We start from the raw sequence: 15,555 nt of genomic DNA on the forward strand, positions 1-15,555 counted from the left end.
TGTAGACAATTTCATGCATTACTATACATAACACGAATAAACTCAATAAGGCAAATGATATCCAATTTCTTGAAGAGAGGAACAAGACACAGTATAACAAGTTGAAATAAGTGACTGCAAAATTCAATTAATTCTTCCTACCAGTAACTGAAAACAGAAAAAAAGAATATTTGAGCATCAGAAGGAGATCCATTAGACTTACTTAGACAAACATTCATTACTCCACCATGACATCAATTTTGCCAAGTCATCTGTCAGGAAATTTAGAAAAAGCATCAGATCACTGAAATGAAGTAACTCTCTCTGGCTGTGAAGATTCCCATCAAAGTATGAAAACCTTGTGTGACTAAGATGAATCCCAGTTGAGTTAGCTTTGCAACCATTCAATGAGTTAAGGCGTGGTAGTAACAGCGATTTATAACAGTGGAGTTATTCAAGGTACTTCTTATTATAGAATCATCTTCTCCTTCCTATGGTTTGAAAATTTTTTGAGGAGGTAGTTTATGACAAAATACTGAATCATTTGCTAAGAATAACCATCCAACAAGAGCTCAGTCTGGCTTCCATGAAGGCTTTTCTACTTAGAAAGTTATTCTGGGGAAACTAAAATGATATAATATTAAAGGCATTCTCTTGGCTTGGATTAAGTTGGATCTTAACAGTAGAAAACACAGGGTTACATTAGCAAATGAAATAACAGGAATAAAACTACACTTAACTTGGAAAAACACTAAATTTGGTGTCCCAAGAGATATGACGCTGGGTCCCTTCTTGTTCTTGGTCTACATAAATGATTTGCCTGAGGCATTAGAGAACTTTTCAAAAACTATGATGTGAGTTGAGGACACTAGTATATTTATAGAGAATACAAAAACACTGACACCAATCATAGCGAGAAAATTAATTCAACAGGCTTCAACTAGTTCACAACAAACAGTTTAATCTCCAGTCTTATAAAGACTCAAATTAACGATTTTCAAACAAATAAAAATTACTTAGAGGTGCCTGAATATAGAACAATGGGAACTTATTTACATGGACTAGAAACTGAGGTAGATTCAAATATGTGGATAAGTTAGCTAAAAAACTCAGCTCTGCCTGCTTTGAGAAGTACTTACTGTACAGAAGTGAGCAATAAGAACATATTATAAAGCCAATAACCAAACATCTTGCACATGCCTTTTCAGGGAACTTGACATTCTCATCCATAATACATGTACTCTCTGACACTTTTTTGGGTTAATGACAACAGTGAATTTAGGATGAAATGTGAAATTCATGATCACAATACCATAAACAAAAATCATTTCCTATAGGGAATACATTCCTAGCTAGGGTCCAGAATGGATTCTTTTATTCTGAATTAAAATGTTATAATGTAACAGATTACTACAGAAACCCTCAGATATTCAAAAACTTAGTAAAAGAATACCTCATAAGCCACCCTTTCTACAGTTTATCTGAGTATGTTGTTCTCAGGGATGTAAATTCCACATATCTCTAATGTTTATAGTCTTAGTTCGAATAAAATAAATTTCCTTGAGAGAGAAAAGCTTCTGTCCACAAATCAGAACAGATTTAGAAAGCATCACTTGTGTGAAACTCAGCTTGTCCTTTCCTTATATAATATGCTGTGGCTCATGTATGAGGGACAACACACAGATTCTGTATTCCTAAATTTCTGGAATACATTCAACACGATGACCCACTGCAGAGTGTTAATGAAAGTATGAGCATACAGAATAGTTTCCCAGATTTGCAAGTTGCTTGTTAAGACTTCTTAAGTAACAGAGCCCAGTGCACTGTCCTCAAAGTCAAGAATTTATCAGAATCAAGGGCACTGTCAGGATTGCCCCGGGGATGTGTGATAGGACTGCTCTTGTTCTCTATATACGTAAATGATCAATGGACAGGATGAGCTGCAAGCTGCAGCTATTTGCCAATGATGGTATGGTGTACAGAAAGGTGTCCTCATTTCCTTACTGTGGGAGGATACAAGATGACTCAACAAATTTCTAATTAGTGTTATGAATGGCAGCTAGCTAAAAATGTAGAGGAATGTAAATTAATGCAGATAAGTAGGAAAAACAATCCCGTGATGTCCAAATACAGCATTACCAGTGTGCTGATCGACACAGTCACCTCGATTAAATATCTAAGCGTAACACTGAAATATGATATGAAATGGAATGAGCATGTAAGGACCATAGTAAGGAAGGGAAATGGTCGACTTTGGTTCATTGGAAGAATTTAAGGAATGAGTGGTTCACCTGTAAAAGAGACTGTGTACAGAACATAAGTACAACCTATTCTTGAGTGCTGCTCAAGTGCTTGGGATCCCTACCAGGATCAATCATGTGAGCATCATCATGAAGCTTTGTGAGATGAAATGGAAAACCCTGGAGGTACTTTCATGGAACTCTATTGAGAAAATTTAGAGAACTCGTATTTGAAGCTGACAGCAGAACAATTCTACTGCTGTTAATGTACCTTTCGCATAAGGACAATGAAGAGGAGATAATGTAAATTAGGGCTCATATGGAGACATAGGTCAGTTGCTTTACCCTTGCTTTATTTGTTAATGGAATGGGAAAGAAAATGACTAGTAGTGATACAAGCTACCCTCCGCCACTCACCATGTGGTGACTTGCAGAGTACGTACTTAGATGTAGAAACAGATCTTGACTCAGTGTACAGGGAGTTTCAGGAATAATGGCCACTATCCAGGGATATGACACGAGTGATCATTCAAAGCCAAAAAAGTCTATGAGATATGGGCTGTAAAATGTATACCTTGAGAGCTACAAGCACTTCTTTATCTTTGGTATGATGAAACAAATCTCTTCTGCTGCAAGCTCTTTACACTCCATATTTTGGGAGGAGGACCAAAACAAGAAAAAACTGTCTACTAAACAGGGGCTCTACAATGTAAACCTCAATAGCTGTGAGCATCTATTCAGTAGAAGTGATGTGTTTCATAGTAGCGAAGGTGAAGAAGTGCTGTTAGCTCTTAAGGTATGCAGTTTAGAGTCGACATTTACCAGACTTTCTTGCTCCAAATGATCATTCCTGCCATATTCCTGAATATGGTCCATTCCTCATGGGATGCCCTGAGTAGAGAGATGATAGGCTTGTGTTAAGTTACATACAAGCTTTGTTTGAAGCAGTTCCAGTAAGTACCATGTGACACCTGTCATAATTTGTAATTAGTACATTTTACAGAAGTAGCTCACAGTGGCTGGTACTGCCTGTGAATGTACAACTTGATTCAATCCATATTCCTGAAGCCTCTCCTTCTTGAGCTTTGAATGAATGCATTTGTTTTGCTAAAAATATTTTAAGTGAGTATTAGTCAGTCCCCTAAAAAGAAATTTCATGATGCATCTGTGAACGTCATTGCTCAGTTTACACTTGTGAAATGGATTCCACTAAAAACTGACATCCTGAAGGCTGGAGCCAATGACCAGAGGTTACCAGGATTATTTGCCAGATTATTTTTGCTATGGCCAAAATTCAAGAAACCACATCTTTGTTAGCCTCCTGGTATCTGACACATTACTGGATTCACAGAAAAAGGCAACAGGATTTTTTGTCAATCACTTGTTCTGTTCTTCTTGCAGAGACTGTGGTGTTTGTTCTTTTTGACAGAACACTCATTTATAACAGAGCACAATGCACAAACGCACTCCAGTGAATACTTGTACATAATAATAGTATGTTCATTATATCGTGAGTAGTGGAGCTAATTTAGCTGGAAAAATCTTTTTTAACTATTTCATTTATTTTCAAAGATCAGTAGTACTGATTGTTACATCACTCTTCTTCTAGATGCATGGTGGTTATTTGCACAAAGAACATCTTGAGCTTCCCTTGCAAAGGAACAATTCACAACAGTATGTGAAATTTCACATTTTATTTTCTCATCTTCTGCTTCATTTCTCATTTCGTTAATGACTTTGTGGACAATAATTTCTATGTTACTGACAGCGTTAGTGCACAAACACAATTTCCAGTGACTGACGGTTATCTTTAACAAACAAAATATGAGCCTGTGAACACTTGCTTATGACAGTGTGTTAATTACATCATAAGCTGCTATCTTTGTAGTAGAAATTAATGCCAACACTATGAGTAGATACCTAAAGAATGTCAGAGTTTTAAACAAAGGTTTATTTCTTCATATACCAGGAAAAGTAGGTGGTTCACTGAAATGGAAACTGTACAGTAGTGAATCTGAACTACCTGTTCTGTTCCATTCTCTTCAATGTGCAAGATATTAACTCATGTTAGAATATAAAATAACTACTGATTCACACATTACACAATGTTTGGTGCCTATGCTACACAATCCATAAGGGAAACTGGGTTTGCAGTAAACTACTGGATGCAGAGTGTTGTTTCCATTAGTTTCCTTTTGGAGACTTGCTTCTGTGGCTACAGTTAACTTTTTGAAGGAGAAGATGTTTCTGTATAGCCTATATTTCCTTATAAATAATTATACTTAGTAATTATCTAATTCTATCTCATTGGTGATTACCAAGCATACACCAGCAAATATAATAATCAATATGGCTTAATAATTTCAGAATTTGTTATGTCCAAGAAAGATTTGAAGTAAACATAAGAGCCGGCTGCACCTCATATGTCCGACAGAGCCATTTGGTGGTGTGGGGGTTGGACAAAAATATGCTAACACTACAAGAAATGTATGCTTGAATATAAATGCACAGATGCTAGCCAAGCCTGCAGGTTTCGCTGTTGCATTTGACCATGAATGGTACCTGCACGATGTCCTTAATACACTGCAAATGACAGTCATTGCCACAACAGTGTTCTATACAGTTGTGAGCACATTATGTCAGGACTAAGTGACTTCGAATGTGGACAAATTGTTGGTGCCGAAGTGTATGGTGTTTCAAGAGACACCTTATTCAAGATTTATACTGCGTACAGAGAAAATGGGAAAACATCAACCACTAAGTCACAATGAGGACAAAAGTGTTTTGATTGACTGTGACAGATGGTCATTGAATAAGATTGTGATGAAAAATATGATGATGACAGTTGCGAAAGTCACTGCAGAACTGAATGTCACACACGCAAACTATGTCAGCACCAAAACACATGAAGGAATAAGCAGGGCACTGCAGGGTGAGCTGAAATTCTGTGACCACTCATCACTGACGCAAATGCCTGTAACAGGAAAAGGTGATGCCAAAGGCATATAACCTGAACTATGAGTGATGGAGAAAAGACATTTGGTCATAAGAGTCTTGTTTCACACTGTACCCAACTTCTGGGCAAGTTTTACATCCCAAGAGTGAAACATTGTGGAGCTTTGGTAGTGATCTGGTCAGCCATGTCATGGTATTCCATGCTCCCCATCATTAGTCTGAAGGGTTGCATTACTGTGAAGGATTATGTGATCATTTTGCCTGACAAGGTCCATCCTACGGTACAATGTCTGTTCCTCAGTGGCACTGTTGTGTTCCCAGGTGACAGGCCATTGTTGACTAAGTTCACATAATCCAGGACTGGTTTTGTGACTGTGAGGTGAACTATTGCATCCCCTTGGTCACCACAGTCACCAGATCTCAATATTATTGAACCTTTGTGGTCTACTTTGGACATAAGGGTGCATGATTCACTTCCATCATCATTGCCGGAATATGCCACTATTTAGTGCAAAGAATAATACAAAATTCCCTTGAAAATTTTGATGCAATGAAAGGACATGCACCAAATATGTGAATAACTGTATTCCTCTACTACTCTAGCGTCTCATTTTGTAATAAAATTCAGTCAGCATAACCTGATTCACAATTCGAGTACATTCCATTACTCTTCTTTTACTTTTGTTGATGCCCATCTCAGTGCTTCTTTTCAAGACACTATCCATTGCATCCACCTGATTTCCCAAGTCCTTTGCTGCCTCTGACAGGCTCCAAAACTGTCTCACTCCTTTCTCAATTAGTGCTTCCTTTTCATACCCTTCAACTCTTATAGCTGAGGTTTGGTTTCTGTACTCTGCTCCTGTATTTTATCATTTCTACCTTCAGAGTTTTAAAGAGTGTATTTCATTTAACATCATGAATGCTGTAAACAAGAGATTGTCTTTCTTCAGTCAATCTTTTTAAGATAAGTCACAGAGTCAGTATTGCATCATATCTTCCTACAGTTCTCTGTAGCTTTCCTGAGGTCAGCTTCTATCAGTTCTTCCATTCCGCGTGAACATTTATGACTCTGCATACCATTAGCCAATGAAACATGTGCTGTTCCTCCTAAAATAGTCTTTGTAAAAAAGAGAAAATGGCTGTTTTTATTAAAGGGTGAACCTAAAATGAAGCATAAATATGTGGAGATATATTCCAGCTTTCATAAAAACCAAATTTAATTCACTTACATAATAATAAGCATGCCATTCATATCCAAACCTCATAATACATTGCATATGGTAATTCTGTTCATTAAATTGTCATTACTGCTAAAGAATACAGACAAAAATGTAAGTTGCTCTTGAAAACTAGTTAGTTTCAGACTGAGATGAACTTCCCCACGAGAGTTCCAATGCAATGCTTTTCACTTCTGATATTATAATATTAATAATGTGGCCTGCTGTAAAGAATAATGATTCCTTCATATGAAGATATTCAGGGATATCTTAATAAGTGCATGAAATCTCCCAATAATTTATTCTGTACATTTTGTGAGGAATACAATGGTGCAATATATAAGCTTATAACAGTGAAAATCACCTTTAGTGACAATGATGCCTTTTTAATGTTAAAGCTTACCCTTCCAGTAAATGATGCTTCAACAAAATTTGGTACCTGAATATTTTGAAACCAGTGGTTGAGTGTGAACAGTATCTCACTTATGAAATGGATAAATTTGTAAGCTAAAAGAAACAGTTCTTGTTTCAGTAAATTCTCAGATTCATAGGTGAGCGTACTTACAAGCAATTTTTAAAAAAATTTTTAGGATACAGCACTCTTGTTCAGTGCGGTTTTACCACGTTTGTTGCAAAAACCAAAGCACACTATGTGCCATGTTGGTGCTCTTTCCTTTTACAAATTGCCCACCTTATCTGCAGCTAAGATACAGAGCGCGCTGTTTATCTAGGGAATGTGGTGGTGCTATGTACCAATCAGGGAAGTCAGATGTTGCCACGTGGAGTAGTGAATGGGATCACTGGTGCTTGGGTGGCAACATTCTCCTCTCTTGGTGTCAAAGGGGTCACATGGCACGAATTATGGTGAGACATACTGACTTTGGGCACTGGGAAGTTGTGTCATGGACAGTGTGGTATGCTACATTATGGCACTTCTGGACCATAGTGCCTTTGCAGCTGTACTTCTATATGCCACGCCAGCCTGCATCATCTTCGTTGAGGAGGTCATCGCTCACCAAGTTATGTAATTGTAATCTATTAATTTTCCATGTAACTGCTGTTATCCTCATTCTAAAAGCCTATGCGGTCAGTGGAGGCTGCCACTCGATAACTACCACATTAGATGTAGCAGCCCTCAACCCTTCCCCCTTTCTTTTAATGTCGGGGGCAGTAAAAGCACCGGCTTTGGTGACCTCATGCTTGGTTTGACCACAATTGACTGTATTTCATAGGCACTGTGTCTAGGCACAAACAGATTATTTCAGTTATTCCTTATTTTGTCAGGTCATCACACTGTTGGGTTCTATTTATTGTGCTTGGTGTTACCAGTCAAATTTTGTAAGAAAAAAAGCATATAATCCACACTGTGTAGATTAAACCTCGTGCTTAAGAGATTTATCTCTCTTGTCTTGCGCAGAGTAGAATTCCTTAAGAAAGGCTGCAGAGCCAAATAATAAATTTGTTCCTTATTAATTGAATTCTAAGGTTAGCTAAGGTGCTGGGATTTGTTTCTCGCTGCAGATGTAGAGGCAGTGCCTAGTCCTGGCATTTCATATTCATTATTTTTTTAATTCTATAATTCAGGCAATTGCATTTTAGTTTTAGGGTTGTTTAAATGTTGAGTTAGCCCAGTGGGGCAAGTTTGTAACATTCTTGTCAAAGGTGATGGGAAATTGTATTTAAATTATTTGCACCAATTACTCTTCTCTCACACTGTGCAATAACATTTTGTCATAATTTGACATTTAAGGTTTTCTGGTTATGGATTTGTCTATAAAGAGTTATAGTCTGATAAAAGGCCCTATTTAATTTAATAAGTGTTGTTGGTATCCAAATTGTCCCTTTCTAACTGCTGTTTAATGTAATTGTTGCTTGTATCAGAAAATGATTCTCTTAGTATATATGGCATTTTTCAATGGTAATAAAGTTTGTCAAATGGTGAAAGAGGTGCCCTTAAAACCTTGGCCCAGTCCTTTCGTATGTTTGACTTTGGTTAAGCTGCACTCTTCAAAAGGTGACAATTTCACACTATATGTAAACTGTTGTTTAGGTTTTTTTTAATAAAAAATATTATTTAAAAAATCTCCATACATTATAAAAAGGCTATTGTAAATCCTTTCTGTGAGTTTCTGTTTCCATTGACATTAAAATGATTTCATTCACTGTAACCGTCACATGAGACAAATCAAACTTGTGATTGAACTTTTCATAAACCATTTGCAATTACCCATAATGAACAATTACTTAACTTAAATACTTTTGTCTGCTTCCTGTGAAGTGGAAGACTGTTTACCTGCCTTCTTGCAAGTAGGCAAGACTAATAAATAGTAGCAGATAATTTTCTCTACCACTGGTATACCAATTCAGTCACCAATGGTCATGTAAATAAAAATGTATGTGTTCATTAAATATATATGGAACTTCTTGCTAAAGACTTCTAGTTCTCATACTTCATCCATGCCATTTCAGTGCTACACAAATACAAATTGTACATCGCAGATCCCATTGATATGTCTCTTACACCTGAGTTATGTATGTTATGAAACTAATACATCGCAAATTCACAAATCTAAAAAATAAAACATGATTTCCTGTGCAGCACTATGAAAGAGTATAACAAAACCAGTTACTAAGAAAATGTTATTTTCCAGTTAAACTGCAGGTGAATTTACTTAGGACATAGTAACTAACATCAAGAACAAGATTTGACTCTGTAAATTATACAGTTTAGAGAATGCATTGTGAATGAGAAATTCTTCCAGATTCTTTTAGAGAACATAATAACAATTAGCACTTTTTGAAAGATGGCACAGTTTTTCTGAAAATTGTGTCTGTCTGTGTCATCGTGGTAACAGATGTCTCTCTTAGTATCTAAAGCAACAGGTTTCAGGAAAGTCATTACTTTTACAAATAGGTCCTTTTACATTTTTTGTATTTTTATTTCATTAGTTACAATTGTATAACAAATGAAGTCATTTTATTTTCAATGGAGGGTAAGAAAATTTAGCCTACTTACAGGAAGTAAACTACTAATTACACATAAATATACAAAAATTACAATATTTATAATAAGGATTAACACTTATTTTATATAATGAAATGTTTTTTAATGCAATCTAATATCACACTCATGGCCACTGTATGCAGAACATGAAAATGACAGGTTGCTCTTTGACTTCTCCCATCTGAAGGTGTTAACTACTCGTTGCAAAAGAAGTGGCACACTAGACTGCAATAAAAGACTTTTCGGTATTTCAGTTACCACAGGTGTCTCCATCTGACAGTATGTCAAACATTCATAAATTTATTTTACAATTTTTTCTCCTGTTGTATCACAGACTGTTGTCCCAATCACAGACAGTGGGAAACTAAGTAGTTAATAACTATATTCTGACCCAGATTCAGCATTTGAGAATTGTAAGTGTACATCTCATAAGTCAATTAGCATGAGTCATGTGAATACGATTCTTGCCACACTTTGGACAGACGATGCACCTTGCTGCGATGGACCCACATATTGTACTTATTTTTGAACAATTTTCCACAGACTGTGCATGGTTCAGGCTCAGCTCCAGGATCCGCATGTGCAGTGTGAATGTGACGTGTTAGGGATGTAGATACAGCCAAAACCTTCCAGCATATTGGACATTGCCGAGAAGCCCTCATTTCTGAAATGAGGAAACCCACAATGTTTTATGAACAATTAAAACAAAATAATTAGACTGCTCCCTTCTTAAGGTTAGTGATCTTGTATCTGAACTTCAGACGGTCATCTTTATGTAATCATATTAAAGTCAGTTTAAAAGTAAAATACATGTGGAGAAAGAGCAGTATTCTGTAGATGACAGACACATAGTGTTGGGTATCAACATCCACTTCCTGAGTGGCTCTGAACACTTGTATTGTACTTATAAATACTTTCACTCATGTGAGTAAAATTGCAGTAGTGGTCAGCATGACCGATAACAAAAGTTTATGTACATAAGGAGAAGATGGGGTTGACACCATAACAGATTAAAAATGTTTCTGCAACAAAGCAACTCATCTTCAGTAAAAAATACTAGTTGTGTCACAAATTTAGGTGTGAGTATTTTCTATTACATTAAATTCCAACTGCTGAAAGTTATTATAAAGACACCCTGCATAATTACTGTGCTTCTACATTTCACACAACCCCTCCTAACATACAGCACAAAATACTACATTAAAGTAATTGCATGTGGTGATAGTAAATGGAAGCTCTATTATCATGATCTGACAGTTCAGATGGTATGCACAAGAGTAAACATAGTCATGTTGACATGGGCTTATCTGCATAGTCACGGAATTGCAGATTATTTTTTAGTTAAGGAGAAAATAGAAGCATTAGTTGATATAGAAGAAGAAGTAGAAGTAGTAATACATTACTCTTTTCAAAGTGCTGTTTTTGATCCTACACTGCAGATACATAGTGGTGTTCTATTACAATAACTCATTCAAATATTATTTATAGCACTTTCTTGTTCCTTTTATAAATATGATCTTATAAATTTAGACTATTATTCCAATCATCTCACAAATGCACATCACACAAGTATGAATTTCTTTCATACAGTAAAATTCCAGATTTTAAATATAATTACTTATATCCTTTACAAAGAAAAAGATCTCCAAAACTGAAATAGCATCAGATAAAAGAAGGAAATAATGCCCTTATCAGGGAGCAGCAGACACAGTTGAGAACAAAATGTAACACAAAAACTAATGACTGATGCCAGATAATCCTCAATTCTGCAAAAAAGGAAATGATTAGTCGAAACACGACTTTTCAGTAACGGAGTAGAAAAGTCACACATGATCCCAGCTAAAGGGCATGTCAGGATACAGCAAAATCAAAAGTGCCAGATGACATTTCTACATAACTCCCGTACAATTCCATTTTCTACAGTTTGGGGTTCTCTGATTCAGAAACTATCTGTGTCTTCTGCTGCCTGGCATGAAATATTTCTGCTGTGATTATGTGAAGATGTACAATTTGTGATATTATTGACATAATTATAACTATTCATATTTACACCAGAATAAATTTTACTGACATTCACATGACTAATGATTAATAGTGATTTAGAGTTAAGAACAAACTTATATACATGGCATTTCTATGTAATACTTAGCAAATTGACTGTAGTACTATAAACACATTTATCTTTGCTACAGTTCTGCAAGGCTCAATTCATTTTAGAATTGAGTCTAATGTGGAATTTAACTTATGATGGTATCACCAAAAGAAATTTCTTATATTTACTGACTAAATTGATTTAAATGGCATTATTTACGAGTTTACAAATCAAAGAGCAGGTAGCTGATGCCATCCTTTTTTTCTTTTATGAAAGACTTCGAAAAATATCCAAACTGTCTGGGATTTCTAAATGCAGTGGGCACAAATTGAGATGGCTCACTAAGTATAATCTTCACTACAGATGATACTTCTCTGCACTCACCATCATAATGTTAATGAATATTCACTCATTGCATGCACTCAGTATCATCAACAAAAGAATATTCACTAACATTAACAGATTGAACAGTGATATTGCATCAGAAGACAAAGTATTCCATTTGTACTTCATTCATTAGCCACCTCTAATGACCTCACCGTTGACAGGACAATAAACTATAATCATCCTTTCTTCTCCCCCCCCCCCCTCCCTCTTCTCCTGCCCACACCCCCTTACCCCTGAATGGCCCACTTCCAAGTAAGAACAATGTGCCAATTACAGTTCCTTATTTTTTCTTCTCTTCTTTTCTTCCAGTACTCTTTCATCTGTTCACTTCATTTTTTCTTTCTGTCTTCTGGCCAAAAGAGATCAGTTTTTTCATTCTTTTATCCTGGGACCCTTCCATATTTAATACTTTTTCCCTAGTGACTCCCTTGTCAATTGTTTCTTCAGCTTTTATATTACTGTTTTCTAAACATATTTTTACTTCATGGATCCAATTTCTTGATGACTTCTTATCTCACAAATATTTGGAGATCTTTATGGTTGATCTATAGTCTTTAATCAATATAAAAGTCCATAAAATGCCAGTTTTCTTTTTCTCATTACTTCTGATAGGTTTTCTATTAATTAGTATTTATTTCTTTCAACTCCCTGAAGAAAAGGGTTCAGACTCTATCTCTCACTGGTCTCATTTCTAATCAGCCAGAAAAAAGAGTGATAGCTCAGCTCAAAAGCCAGTGCAGTTTTGCTGAGATGTTACATGTCTCTTTCAATCAGCTGTAGATATATTTCCTCATTTTTGTCTGTTCTTTTCCAGAATGTATTCTCACAACACAACAGAATGTTGAGTGGTCCATGTCCATCTATATATGTATCTAACATGTATGCTAAAGTGGAGCACATTTCTCTCAGCAGTAGAGTAATAAAATCATCACCTGCAGAATTAGAGAAAGGAGTCTTAATCTGGACCTCCAACTCCTATACTATTTTTGGAACAAAGTCCTCCTCTATTCATTTTCATGGATATATTAATATTCTTCTACACTCCTTTCATTTTTATGATTTGCATGTTGTATTTAGTTTGTATTTCTTTCTTTACATTTTCACTGATTTCTGAAGAGCTTGTGCTCCAGTCCCCTGAGGTATGTCAGCAATATTTGAAGTCACAACTACAGTAGTCAGCACAACCAAATAGTTTTCACATTACATGAAATAAAGAAGTACTGGTTCTTGGATTCACTTCAGTATGTTTAAACACTTTCTTTTGGTCAAAACATGTTTTTACAAGAGTAAAAGGGGTACACTGAGTACAACATACTAGAGTTGCAGGAATCTCCCAACACCACTGTTAGGGCTATCAAATCCAGGACAACCATGCACCAGTTTCATATGTCTTCGGAAGTTCGATTTGCGACTGAGTACTTTGTTACAAAGCGCACATAATGTCTCTCCAGAATGTATTTTCTTGTGTGATGTTAGATTTGCAGCATGTCTGTATGCCGCTCCACAAATATCACAGCTGAACATTTTTGCTCCAGGTGATGAGTTTCCCTGCTGGTAACTGATATTTTGCAGACCTGAGGAAAGAAATAACCTTCAGAAATAGTAAATAAACTGCCAGGTATCTGGTTTTTACATAAATATGTTTGCTGATTTGAAGTTAAAAAACACACAATTTCTGCTAACTTCATTGCCTGTACTACGTGAAACATGATTACAAGGAAAATAATAATAATAAAAAAACATTTTTCTGCTGTTTCAATTAAAGAGGTATGTACTCTTTCCTTGAAGGGATCACAATGTACAAACAGTAAGGGAGATGCTGAAAAGAAGAATTTCTGCCTCTTAAATTCCTTACTGAATTTGATCATTTTAGGAAAACCACATGAATGTGTTTGATCTACAACAAACTGAAATATTCACTTTAGCTAAAGTTATTTTGCAGAATAACCATGGTTCTTCTTTTGAAGAATGCCACAATAATGAAAAATGAATACAATAAAATAACTGAAATGTTCATAGATGATCAAATTATAGAACTAATATGTCCATTTAAATATCTGAGGTGTGATTGCCCCTGAGAAGTGTGATAAGACCTCTCTTGTCGTCTATATACATACAATCTGATGGGTAGGATGGAAAATAATCTGTGGCTGTTTGCTGATGACGCTGTATTGTATGCGAAAGTGTCATCTTTGAGTAACTGTAAAATGATATAGGATGACTTGGGTAGAGTTTCTGTGTGGTGCGATACGTGGTGGATTATTCTAAACATTAAATAATGTAAGATAAATCAATCCATAAACTTCAAATATAGCATTATTCATGTGCTGCTTCATGCAGTCATGGTGATTAAAAAATATCTATGTATAATGCTGCAAAGTTACATGAAGTGCATTAAGCATGTAAGGAACCAGTCGCTCCTTCTTCTGGTGGAAGAGTTGAAGGGGAAGGAAGAGGGGCGAAGGAAAAGGTCTGGAGAAGTATAGGGAAAGGGGCGCAGTTAGAAAAGTCACCCAGAGCCCTGAGTAAGGAAAGACCCACCAAACAGGATAGAAGGAAGACTAATTGTTGGGAACTGCACTGGACGAGATTTGGAAAACTGAGAGCTGAAAGGTGGAAGACAGGCTAATATGAAAGACAGAGATTACTACTAAACATCGTGCATGAGTTAATAAGAGTGAAAAGCTGTGCATTGTATGTAACAGAGGTGAGAGGAGGGATGGTGAAAAATAGACAAGTCAGAAAATGAAAGATGTAGAAAACTGAAATGGAGTGAAGAAAGGAGCAGTTATTGTGAATACATGCTGAGACGGAAGGAATTAATGTTAATTGAGGCAAGGTGGGTGGCGAGAACCAAGGACATGTTGTAGTCCTAGTTCCCACCTGCAGAGTTCTGAGAAAATTGTGTCTTGGGGTAAGAACCCAGATGGCGCGTGTGGTGAAACACGCACCGAGGTCATAACTGTCATGTTGTACAGCATCTCTGTAACAGGATATTGTGTGTTGCCTGTATACACCCTCTGCCTATGCTCATGCTTTTTAATTTTTTTTCCATTTGTGGTCCACATCTTTGTCCTCAGCACTGAATATCTTATGCTGAATACCCAGATACTCTGGAGTTTGCTCTCTTGTAACACTATGGAAAATTGTGGAAAAACCTAGAGAACAAGATAAAATAAAATGGTGTGGAAACCTGAGACCTGCTGTTGAAAGCAGGTTTTTGAGAGAAAATGATACAAGAACAATAAAAGGAGAGGAAAACATAAAAGGGTAGAGATACTTGTGTTACTCCAGTGACATCAGAGAAAGTTGTGAAAACCAACCTCAATCACTGAATTTCAACAAAGTTCACAATCTGCAGCATTTTTCCGAGAACTAATCATGGCCCCTGGTTCCACGTGGAGCGGAAAATTTGAATCAGTGACTTCGAAAGTTCTGTGAAAAGCTAAGCTGTTTCTTCCTAGACTTCTAACATAAAGTTGAGAACTGCAGGGTCCCTTAAATCAGTAGGGTGTGCACTACACATCAGGTGATGCTACACAGGCAGCTAACTGTGTCTGAGGTGCACACAAGTGTTTTTTTAGATTAAGAGGCTCACCTGCCACTCCAGGTAACAGTAGCTATAGACAATAACAATAGCTGTGCAACACCTATAATGTCATTATAAGACTCAAAGAATGT

At 36.3% G+C, this 15,555-nt stretch overlaps 1 protein-coding gene across 6 annotated transcripts in view; it reads right to left on the bottom strand.

Annotated features, from left to right (window-relative positions):
• Positions 1–15,555, bottom strand: part of LOC126335303 (broad-complex core protein isoforms 1/2/3/4/5-like) — a 400,342-nt gene that overhangs the window by 82,410 nt on the left and 302,377 nt on the right. Inside the window, exons 6-7 of one of the 6 annotated variants that reach the window (XM_049998419.1) lie at positions 13,190–13,448; positions 9,315–10,059 (exon numbers count right to left, since the gene is read on the bottom strand). The exons of 4 other annotated variants lie outside the window; for them this stretch is intronic. In XM_049998419.1, coding sequence (XP_049854376.1) covers position 10,059; positions 13,190–13,448 — 260 coding nt within the window. In that variant the 3' untranslated portion in view covers positions 9,315–10,058. Of the gene's footprint in view, positions 1–9,314; positions 10,060–13,189; positions 13,449–15,555 lie in introns of those variants that run through there. One more of the 6 variants, XM_049998430.1, reaches the window with a different exon arrangement.

This window comes from Schistocerca gregaria, chromosome 2 (assembly GCF_023897955.1).
Source record: "Schistocerca gregaria isolate iqSchGreg1 chromosome 2, iqSchGreg1.2, whole genome shotgun sequence".
Lineage (NCBI taxonomy): Eukaryota > Metazoa > Arthropoda > Insecta > Orthoptera > Acrididae > Schistocerca > Schistocerca gregaria.